The 12,694-nt window shown below is 37.1% G+C and overlaps 1 protein-coding gene across 1 annotated transcript in view; it reads right to left on the reverse strand.

Annotated features, from left to right (window-relative positions):
- Positions 1-12,694, reverse strand: part of LOC141900106 (inositol polyphosphate-5-phosphatase A-like) — a 221,486-nt gene that overhangs the window by 195,634 nt on the left and 13,158 nt on the right. Inside the window, exon 2 of the mRNA XM_074786850.1 lies at positions 8,036-8,077. Within this exon, the coding sequence (XP_074642951.1) occupies positions 8,036-8,077 (42 nt within the window). The remainder of the gene's footprint in view (positions 1-8,035; positions 8,078-12,694) is intronic.

Raw genomic sequence — 12,694 nt, forward strand, 5'->3', positions numbered from 1 at the left:
AGTTATTCTACTATTCAATGCCCCCTGGTGACCATATTAAAAACCAAATAACCTTGTAACTCACCACAATCATAGAACATGTCATGAACTACAACTTTGCAATCGATTGTGGTAACAAAATATGTGTTGGTACAAATATAATATAGAAATACTAAGATATTGTATTATTCAACACCCCGCTGGTGGCCATATACAAAAACCAATGAACTTGAAACTCAACACAATCATAGAACACGTTATAAGCTACGACTTTCTAATTCATTGTTGTAACAAAATATGCTTAGGTATCAATATAATGTCGAAAAACTTTTTCCCACCAACGAATGAGTACTAATGACACCAAGATGGCCGCCAATTGCGCCATTATTGGCCTGCTACGCACGGAATCCTGTAGCAACAGCAAACATGCGTGGCACTTTCAGCTGCCCTGACAGCTGATTGGAACATTGCCAATTTCTTGGAAAACCTAAACTAAGTCACGTGCGTCTAGGCGTGTTTTTCTCATAGCTTACAATAGTGAGAAGAGTCAAACCACGCAGCAGTTGTGATGTGTGGAGCATATATTCACAAATACTGCTGACCAGAAAATACACCGGGAATGATGTCGGGTTGAAAAAATCAGCCGGGTCTAAAAGGACTGACAGACATGTCCAAAACCCGACACCCGGCTATTAATGAAAACACTGGCAAAGTGGTTTACCTTCAAAGTGGAGCTTGTTTGGCAAGGGCATTGCCTATGAAAAATCTTTTTAATGAGTACAGTTATAGTTTATATTGTATTTCATCTTTTCCAAAGAATTATTTTGAAGCCAAATAAGGTTCAAAATATACATTTTATAATTTGGTAGGGCGCAGGTATAAGAGAAACTACTTTATATTTTGAAAAAATATTTTTCACAATATGGAAAACATTTAGATTAAAAAATCATTTGATTTCACCAATCAGAGGGTGACTAAATAGTCTTGGCAACCTCTGCCAATATTGGGCCGCAGAAGCTACCTAAGATATTGCATACGTGGATCGTAAGTGGATCGTTTTAAACCGCGACTTTTACTGCTAAAATATTGACCTCGACTTAAACACCAAGCGAAACAATAGCTGCTGCTTAGTATTTTTTAGGTCACAAGAAATTACAATTTATAAGAAATTCTTCCAAACAGAAAACACAGCGCTCATCTTCTGCTATAATATTTTAAATGATTATTCATGATGAATTCTAAATACTTTATTTAAAACAAATCTTTTATTTGGACGTCATTTGACACAATACACAGGCACTAGCAAGCAGCATTGAAGTATCCATCACTAGTAATATACATAGTGTAGACTATGCATGTGTGTACGTGTGTACGTGTGTAACTGTGCTTGATTAGAACGTACGCGCATGCATGCGAAGTGTTAAGTGAACTTTGTTTACACGTCTATGGTCAATCAAAACAAACTACAGATATTAAATGAAACAATAAGGACAGTGGGTGTAAATATATTCTCACAAGCTGAGATAAATAGAAGCAAGAAAAGTTAGGGGGTTGATAAAGTGAGGGCCTGCAGGTCGAAAAGTACATCGGAATGAGTCACACAAAAAACGGTTACACTTCCAGGAAGGATTGAACTTTTATATATTTCAATTCCAAGTATGCAAATTGTCATATATAAAAACGTGCCATTACTTAATGCCAAAAAGCAGGATTTTTAGGTTCCCCTAAAAATACCTCGATCACTATGAAATTTTTGTTGGCTTGAGAACTCATTAAGCCAGACCATGACACCAAAAATCAACACTATTGTTTCAATAGCCAATGTTTGTGCCTTGTTGACACACCGGTACTCTATTCATTTTCAATGAAAACTGCTTCTCCAGACCGTTTGCATAGGCAAACCTTAGGTTCGCCAAAAATATGTAAAAAGTGCTAGTTGTGGCAAACAAAAATGGCGCTAGATGGCCATTTTGATTCTGATCTGTTGAAAATGTATCTTGGTATATAAATGTATAAACCAAATATAAAGACAATCCATTAAACAGGGATGAAAACAGAGGCGTTTAAAAAACGTGGATGAATTAGAAATTAAGTTAATAGGCTAACTACTGCTGCAGCAGTTGCGCGCACCAAAAGGTGTGAAGCCCCTAAAGGGGGATTTGGGGCCCTCCCCCAAGAAACTTTTGAAATTTCAAGGAGTTTTAAGCGCATCTGAGGCCCATTTCCAAATGAAAAAATAGGACTGCCACGTGATTGATCGTTCGTTGTTTGTGTCTTGAGTACATGAAAAGGAAAGCTCCGCAATATCCAAATCACTAGAACATGTTCATACTTGAATGCACTTGTCAATAAATTGTTAAGTCCCAAGAGGAACCCCCATCTATAATCTTCCAATCTATCACTCAAGACAAGCGCATTGCGCCTGAATTAAAACAATGACTCCTTTTATTGAGCACATAGGCTATGCTTTGTTGAATGCTAGACCAACGGGGGTGTTTCGCAATGATGTTAAAGAACAAAGATTTCAGGGATCGAAGCACCGGTTTTATGAGACGCTGGTCTGTTCTTTAAGTATGCTACGATCTAACTCTCAACTTTTCCCCAAGACCCTAACCCCCCCATCATTTTCCCAACGGATCTACATACCTCCAACTGCGGAAATCGAGATTTTCATCCCTGATTAAAGTGTCTTCAAAACTTCCCAAAATAACTGGATTCCGACAATATTTTGTGCACCAACACAGTTTTTAAAGAAATTTTAACAAGCCGACAACATCATCTACAGAGGTTTGCAAAGCCACAATCGCATCACTTATACGTTGATTAGACCTAATACCAATTAAACAAACGCTCACATAAAACTAGTACTCCAGGGACACCACACCAAGTAGTTTAAAATGCTCAACAATCAAAAAAAAAAAATTTCAATATTCTATGCCCTTGGCGAACATATTCAGAAAGAAATTACCTTATAACACATCACAATCATAGAAAATGTCACAAGCTACAATTTTGCAATTGATGTGGTTACAAAATATGCTGAGGGACCAATACAACATTACAATACTCAGTTATTTGGCCATCAACACACCCTGGTGACCAGATACAAAAACCAATGACCTTGATACAACAAAATGATGTAACATTTATTAAGCTACAAGTTTGCAATCGATTGTAGTTACAAAATACCCATCGGTACCAATATAATTTGGCAAATCATACATAATTCAATATTCAGCTCCCCTTGGTGGCGAGAAGAAATAAATTGCCCAAGGGGCAAAGTGTCGTTTACCTTGAAAGCTAGAGGTTGTTTGGAGTAAGGTGATTGCTTGAAAAATCTTTTTAATTTGTGACTTCAAAGTTCTAGAAGTTTATAGGCCTATTGTATTTTATCTTTCTTAAAGAATTATTTTGTAGTCAAATAAGACCAAAGATAAACATTTGTTTATGGTCTACGACCAATATTTCGTAGGGTACAGGTAGGCACAGCAGGGAAACTATCTTTATATTTTCAAAAAAAATGTTTTTCACAATATGAAAAAATATCCACATAAAATTCGTATGATGTCACATATCAAGAGGCTGGCTGAATATTGAGTCTTGGAAACGAAACCTCTTCTTATATATGGCCACGGAAGTTAAAACGCCTGGGCGTAGTATTAGATCGTTTTAAATCCTGGAATTTACCACTACAATATTCAGACCTCGACCTATACCTATAGTTTGCTGCTTAGTATTTTCAGGTCACAAGATATTACAATTTATTACAAATTCTATCGAACAGAAAACACAGCGCTCATCTTTTCTACTACAACGATTATTCAGCCTGTTATCATACCAAACGTGCATGCCAAGCAGCGTTACAGCATCACCATATAGATCCTTACAGTAATTTTCGACGGCTGACAACAGCCATCTCCTTGTTGATGCAATTTTCAAGGGGGTTCGAAATTAGCATCAATGCAGTATCCAAGCATAACACGGGGGTTTGGGGGTTCTACCCCGTAAATTTTTTGAAAATCGGCGGCTTTAGAGAAGTTTCCAAGGCTCTAAATTAATCATAAAAGACTCAAATTTGCAAGAAAAAATTTGAAAACTAGGGGATCTTATACCTGTTCAAGGGTCTACTCACTTCTAAACATCTTGTGCTGGTCCCTCGATTCTAGATGTATATCTAAAACTTAACCTTGTTTCAACTTAGGATTTTACCAGCTGTATATATCAATCCTTGCCCACTGCCTATTCACCAGGGGCCGATACAGCAATTTGAGAAAGGGGGGTGCAAATGAAAGCAATAGGTATAGCATTGTGAGCCTTCTTTTTCGATGTGATAGAAAAGAAAATATATTCAATTTTTTTCAATAAGATTAGCAATCAACGAGATGTAGCTGCAGCAGCTTCGAGCTGACGAATGAAACTTGCCATAGCAATTCCAACACCTATTTCCGTCTTACTGTATTTTCTGGCGATTAAGCCGACTCGCCCAATAAACCGAGGGCAGTTTTTTAGCCTAAAATACATGGATTTCTTAAACCCGAGGCCCTTCATCAGGAGATTTCAACTCAATGACTACGTTAAGCCACTATCAGCGGCTTTCATGATGTCACAAATGTTAACACTGCCTACGTTCAAACTACACCTGATTTTTACCAATCAGAATGCAAGTAAACATTATTATCATAAATTATGTGAGGGAATTCTATGGAATCCCCTACGCAACGCGTCATAGACATTATTGATCATGGGAAACCAGAGGGGGAGTCCCTTGTTAACCAAAATAGCGGAAATTCTGTCTGCTGCGCGCGGTTTTGAATTTGGGTAATCCGGGGTGAATGATTCAATCCACAGATTTGTCAATTAGTTTGTCTTAATTGACGATATATGAGGCCGACAATAGGCGCCTGCCGATGTTTGAGAGTACTGCGAATACCAGCATCGATGAGTCACTGTGCTATATATAGACTCGCTCAGGTGATAGAGCCATATATTGTAACCTACATTCGCAAACACACGGCTGACTGCTGATGCCAGTATATACAAATGTAATGCCGCTGTGAGGTGACGAAAGAAACGAAGTAACAAAATAGTTCTAAATAGATTATTGGTAGTAAATAATGACCCCAAATAAAAATTGAACACTCACATTTATTTTGATGATGCTTCAGGAGCATAAAAGTGACATAGTTCGGGAAGTAATCATTTAGGTAAGATCATATCTGTCCAATAAGCCGATCATGATATTTTGGGGTAAGAGTAAAAATCTGAGGCTACAAAATTGGCTTATTAGCCGGAAAATACGGTAGTGACATAATATCAGCTGTCTAGCCTATATCCATTGGTTACAATTTGTGCCACCAAAAGCTAACAAAGTTACTCTCAGGACCATTCTATAAGGATCAACACAGTTGATTCTCACTAGGGGTCCTGAGACACCATGCCTACTTGGGAAGTGGTTTTAAATGTTCAACAGACAATTTCAATTACCCATGCACCTGGGGAACAAATTCAGATAGCAATGACTTTAAATTCACCACAGTCATAGAACATGTCACAAGCTATTGTGGCTTCAAAATGCCTACCCGGTATAGGCCTAAAATAGGAAAATACTAAGTTATTCAGCTATTCAACACACTCCCCTGGTGAACATATACAAAAACCAATGAACTTGATATTCACCAAAATCATAGAACATGGAGTAGTAGAAGACGAGTTCCACTTTGTAATGGAGTGTGCAAAATTTGATAATTTAAGAACAGATCTGTTGAATAAATTTTATAATCAATATCCTAGCATGTCGAATGTAAATGATAAAGTCAAATTTGTAACTATAATGTCCTCTATAGAAATGGCCAAATATTTAGGGAAATACATCGAGAAAGGGTCTAACTCATGAAAAAAAAAACAATCTGAAATCTGAGTGTTACGTCGCAGTATCCATTAATTAAACTATCACTGATTCACTTACTGAAAACCTGTCTACATCGTGTATATATGTATATTAAACTGTTATTGTTTTTGTTATCTCTATCTTTAAAATGTTATATTTTATCCCCCTGTCTTTATTGCACTTAATCTTATAATGTTTAACTACGTTACGGAACAATAAAGAATTAATTGAATTGAATTGAATTGAATTATCACAATCTACAATTTGTCTTGATTCCATCCTTGTCCCTTCGATTGAGCCGAGAAGTAACTTTTAACGACCAGTTTTTCTAGTTTTCATGACTTTTTATTCATTCTTTTCACTTCCGGTTCTGGCAAGTGAGCATTCACACATTTTTTCCCTATAGATGGCAGCAGTAGCAAAGGTTACAATACAGAGTGTTCCATAACAAATGTCACACCAAAAATTGAACACAAATTAAACAAACATATCGATGCCACTGCAATCAATCAATGACGTAGTTAATAATACTGATCAATAATAAAAAATATATTCGCACTTCGCGACACAATTTTGCAATTGATTGTGGTTACAAAATATTCCTAGAGACCAATACAATATGAATATACTAAGTTACTCAGTTACTCAATGCCGCCTGGTGACCATACACAAAAACCAATGATCGTGAAACTCACCACAATCAATATAAATATCTATCTACAATGTTGCAATTAATCAGGGTTACAAAATATGCCTAGTTACCATATACATGCCCACTAGTTACCATATACAAAAATCAATGACCTTGAGACTCAAACACAACCATTCAATATAAGCTACAACTTTGCAGTTGAATGTGGTTACAAAATAAATGAGGATTGATGACACTAAGATGGCTACTGGTTGCGTCTTGCTTGACTGATAAAAAAATATGTCCGATATGTTTAACAGCCCTTCTCAAAGTAAAACCATCACAAATTTCAATGAAAAATGGCCAACCATTTGGGAGCTACAGCTATCAGAATTGAGGGCAAAAAAGGTCACATGACGGCCATCTTGCATCCGATCCAGCCAATTTTTGTTGCGCTGATGAACCATGGGTAGAAACAAACATACGTTAAAGATCAAGATGATTGATCACAGCGTTCTCAAAATTTTCCTTGAAAACGTCAATAAAGGACCATGGGTCCAGTAGGATCAACTGAGTACATTTTAATTTTGAGCACCAAAATCAATATTTTCTTGGATTTGCAATTACGTATAAACAGCTGATTAAGATGAAATCATCATGGTGTACTGTGTAGTAAGCATGCTCAACTTAGATGATATACATGGTAATGGGTTTTCTACGGAAGCCCCTAGGTGACATACGAGATATTTTTTCACAATTTCGTCTTCTTATGTCGAATTTCGACTTATTATCTCGAAATTCGACGTACTAAATTTGACTTATTATATCGAATTTCAAGTTTTCTTTCCATTCAAGTTAATTATGTCAAATGTGTTATTTTCATGTGGACTTATCTCGAAATTTGACATAAAAATAAATAAAAATTAGACATACCACGAATTTCTACATAAAAATACCAGTTAGGTGAATTTCGACATAAACTAGACATAATAAGTCAAAATTGTGAAAAGATTATCTCGTACGTCACCAAAGGGCTTCTGTAGTTTTCCCTGAGTCCCTCACAAATACATGGTAGAACAGTTCTCTATAATGATGTCACTGGGAAAGCCCTTCTAGAGGGATTTCCAAGTGATGCCCTTCTGCAGGGATTTCCTGTGATGTCATGAAACTAGATCTAGCATCCATTAGCAGAATGGGGAAAAAATTATTGAAATTTTGCACATTTTCTCACAGTACTTCCAAACAGCTTAAGCTGATGGCAGAACTTGCCATATCAGTTCCAACCCCTATTTCCGACCTAATGACAAAATATCAGCAGTGTTCATCCAGAGGTTACAATTTGTGCCACCAAGAGCTAACAGAAAGTCACTCTCAGAACAAGGATCAAAACAGTCGATCCTAAAAATGTGTAAAAAGTGCTGATTTCTGCAAACAACAAAGACTGCCAGTCAGCCATCTTGATTCTGATCGGACCAGTTTCAAGGCAGGATCTAGGTAGATACATAAACCAAAGGTGTATAAAGCAAAAAAGCACATACCTTCAAAAATTCACCAAGCCACATCTTCAGCATACGTTCAGGCTGAAAAGATAATTAGAAATAACTGTCAACAAAAGAATAATTACAAATAACTGTCAACAAAAGAACATTTAGCCTTTCACTTTTCAATTTGGATGTCCTTTGTGAATAACATATCTGCCACATGTGATTGAATGCATGTATGTTTACCACTTCTAACGCTTGAACAAATTAATGATATCCCCAGAACAAGATACAAGTGTGGTCAGCCCACCAACTGTAAAAGCAATGTACAAGTCAAAATATGTTTCACCTCTCATGATGTTTCAGATAATCCAAAAATATAACTAGGGGTCCAGTCCGCCATGCCCACTTGTGGAAGTGGTTTAAAATGCTCAAAATCTAACAGTTTCTATATTCAACGCCCCTGGTGACCAATAAACTAAAAGCAATGACCTTGAAACCCACCACAATCATAGAACAAGTAACAAGCTAATATTTTGCAATTGATGGTGAAAACAAAAAGGCTTATGCCTGGAACCAATTTATAAAAAATACGCGTCCTTTTCTCTCAGATGGTCGTCACATTTCCTTTCGATCGCGCGTGAATTGACCACATTGCACCTTTTGTAGTTCCTTCTAGCCTTCAAAATCAGCCGCCTCGTCTCCTTCAAATTTTGACAAATGGATCCAGCTCAAGGGACCAAATTGGAGTGACTGCGAACTACAAGAACAAACAGCAACGAGACATACGAGGAACCCTGAATCCAACGAATAGGCCTACGGTATATATGGTGAACAAAACCAGTGATGACCCAGGGACAACTAGGGGTCCAGGGTCACCATGCCCACTTGGGAAGTGGTTTCCAATGCTCAACAATCTAACAATTTCAATATTCAGTGCCCCTAATGACCATATACAAAAAACCAATGACCTTGAAACTCACCACAATCATAGAACATGTCAGCAGCTACAATTTTGTAATTGATTGTGATAACAAAATATGCCTAGTTACCAATTTAATATGGAAATACTAATTCATTCTACTATTCAACGCCCCCTGTTTACCATATTCAAAACCCAATGACCTTGAAACTCACCACAAACATAGAACATGTCATGAAATACAATTTTACAATAGACCATGGATATATGAATATGTACCTCGTGCATTACTTGAAACCTACCTACCACAGTATTGTTAAGCATCATTAAAACATATACATTGTATCTAACGCACCTCTCCTAAGTTACGGTACATGATTATTTTGCTCCTTTAATCAAATTTTGTTGTCCACGGAACAGATAAAATGACTGTTAATTCCAATTCATGGCACAATCATTTTCTAGTCAGCTAGTCGTATAATATTACTGTTTATTTCTAAAGCTGTTACTGCAATCGACTCAACAGTTACGTCTATGTAAAAATTCTTGCTTCATTTTTATGTGGACTGTAGAATAGCAATCTGTGACTCCCAATTTAAAAAAAAATCCAGATCCCCTGACAGCACCCCCTCTACAAAATCCTGGATCCGCGCCCGACTCTGGTAGACATGCTGGTTGAGGCTAGTCCGGTATTGTAGAAAGACTACAAAGATGACTACAGATTGGTATTGTAGAAGGACTATAAGCATGAAAGAGGCCGGTATTGTAGATGAAGGACTATGAAGATGATAAGAGTACGGTATTGTAGAAGGACTATAAAGATGATACGAGTCCAGTTTTTGTAGAAGAGCGAACTAAAGATGATAAGTCCAGTATTTGTAGAGGGACTACAAGGATAAAAGTCCGGTATTTGTAGAAGGACATTGAAGATGATGAGCGCAGTGTTGCCAACCTTATCATTTTCAAATTCAGGACACATTTAACTTTTTTTCATATTTTCAGCGGTTCAAGGAGTAACAGCAAAATAACACTTTTATGTGATCAAATAGAGTTAAGAACAAGCAAAACTTAAGTAGGAAAACTTTTTCATTCCGAAATAACAATCAGTTTTGATGGAATGCGCAACATTTTTGATGAAAAACTTTTAAGAAAATAAAACTATGAACTGCCAACAACTTTCTACTTCTGGCAGGACTTCTGAATGTATTGCATCTCTCATCAAATTTTCACCGTATCACTGAAATGACAAGGTCAATGAGCAAAGGTGTCAATAATGACGGAAAAAGCACATTTCGGCTTGAAAACATTGTTCCCATTTGCAGAATAACTATTCTAGGACATATTTCGTGAAATGGAGGGCCAGCATGGTCAGCAGCAGCTAACAGGAAAATATGTTTTACAAGAAACATGGTAAATAGGACTTCCACTTTGGTCGTGCCATCATAACTTATGGGGTTTTTTTTAAATGTCGAAATCCATTTATTCTTACTTTTGTCTACCTATTGGCAGAAGAACAGTGTTTGTACGATATTCACACTCAAACGTGGTGAACAGATAATAAGATAAAGTCCCACTATGTACAAATGAAAAGAATTTTAAAATTGAGAATTTATTTATTCAAACAATCTAAAATATAAGAACACAACGTTTCCCTAGAGATCATCGTCAGGTGTCACCTCAGGTGGTGGGTTTTTATCTTATTAAGAACAGTGTTTCTTCACATCGCAAATTCCTTCGCGGCCGACACTAAATTCACAGCAGCAAACAGTGCACAAAGCAAAATGTAAAAATTCCTTTTTTGCTGCCAGTGATGCAAGGGAAGGCTGACGAATATGAAAGTTTAAACTGTTGCATTCTTTTGATTCAACAAACTGACAGACGACGGACGAAAAGTGAACATAATAACCTGCTGGGACTAAAAACCCTAGGTGGGCTAACAACCATCTGGACCAGTAATCCATGGTTTAAAGTAGGCCAAATCGACTGTTTGTAGACCTCCCTTTTATAAAACCGTTGAACAAGATTCTAAATTCAGGTATCGCGCTGGGCCGTGTTTATGTCCGGTAACATACTCCCAATCCAAAGCTAATTGAATTTTCCCAATTTGACAAAAAAATTTATTCTATTTGTTATGATGTTTTAAGCATCATTAAAATGCAAACATGTTCTCTACAATAACGTAATTGAAATTTAATGAAGTTCTACTATAGGCCTAAACTGCCACTAGTGCGTCATCTCTGTGTGCAAAATGAAACAGCACATTGTAACAATGCGCGCTTTCATGTTACCAGCTTTAACATAGTCACTAAGAATGAATGGCAGCTTATTGGAACACTGCCAGTTTCCCGGAAAACTTAAACTACGCCACACATCAAGGCATATTTTCACATGATGCCCACTCGACTTCAAACATAAGTAGCTCATTACAGTAGTGGGTCGGTCGGTTTGCCATTTTTATCAAAAATAAGATTTATTTCAATCAATCCCAGGAAAGTTTTCACTCGGTACATTTGAAGTCCATTTGGGATGCCCCCTCAAGCTCCCCCCACTCGCGGCCGAGCTTCGCGGCTCGGTTGTCAACGACGTTGAATCGGCAATTTTTTTTCCAAATACGTTAATAACGGACATAAAAATATTTTTCCAGCGTGATGCCTGAAAATCCCTTCATCTTCAATGGCATGGTGCGGCTGCGTCAGCATGCACGCAATCGGGGTCGACAGTGTCCTGACACAAACAAGTATACAAACATGGTTGTGCAGAAAAATATACATTATATACAGTATTTGTCAATGCAGCATAGCACTTGTGATACAGAATGGTTTCACTGACAGTGAAAGTAAGTTGCAGTAGTTTATATCCTTTCAGTACGATCCAGAGTGAAAAAGAAAATAATTATAATGATAATCAGCATAATTAAAGGAGGGTTTCTTGCATTGATTAAAATTCTCGTGATTACTAGGGTTTCTGCTGCTTTCGCAGAAACCCTAATAATCACAAGAATATCAATGGGGTTTTCTGCAAAGAAACAGAAAACCCTAAATACTAAGTTCTTCTACTATTCAACGCCTCCTGGTGACCATATGCAAACCCAATGACCTTGAAACTCACCACAATCATAGAACGTGTCATGAGCTCCAATTTTGCAATTGATTATGGTAACAAAATAAGCCTAGGTACCAATACAATGAGTCAATACTAAGTTATTCTACAATTCAACGCCCCTCAGCCCGGTTTCACGCACGGGGATTAAGTACCTAATTCAAATTAATTGTCTAATTTGAATTTTAAATTTTGAGGTTAATTTTCGATGCCCGTTTCACAAACACGAATTAACTTAAATTCAAATTAGTTTAACCCGGCAATCTAATCCTGCCACGGAGTGGGATTAAATCGGCTAATTCGAATTAGTTTCCACGAAAATGGCTGCTGCACTGTTTTTCGGAGCTAGACTCGAACGCAGAAATCGACAATGTTTCGAATTAGTTGACAATTTTAGTGATGAGGAGATGCGAATGAGATATAGATTTGGAAGACAAAGTATTGAATATATAGAACATTTAACTGGAGTAAGTATTCAATGAAATACTAATCGATTGGATGCGATTCGACCATACCACCAAATCCTCGTCACTTTGAGATATTTGGCGACAGGGACATTTATGAATGAAAGCGCAGACACATTTGGGATTTCAAAGGCATCCATATTCAGGATCATAGAAAGGGTGTGTACGGTTTTAGTAGAGCACATGGATGATTTTATTTGCTGGCCTAATGCCGCTGAACAAACTCGGCAA

This window comes from Tubulanus polymorphus, chromosome 2 (genome assembly GCF_964204645.1).
Source record: "Tubulanus polymorphus chromosome 2, tnTubPoly1.2, whole genome shotgun sequence".
Classification (NCBI taxonomy): domain Eukaryota; kingdom Metazoa; phylum Nemertea; class Palaeonemertea; order Tubulaniformes; family Tubulanidae; genus Tubulanus; species Tubulanus polymorphus.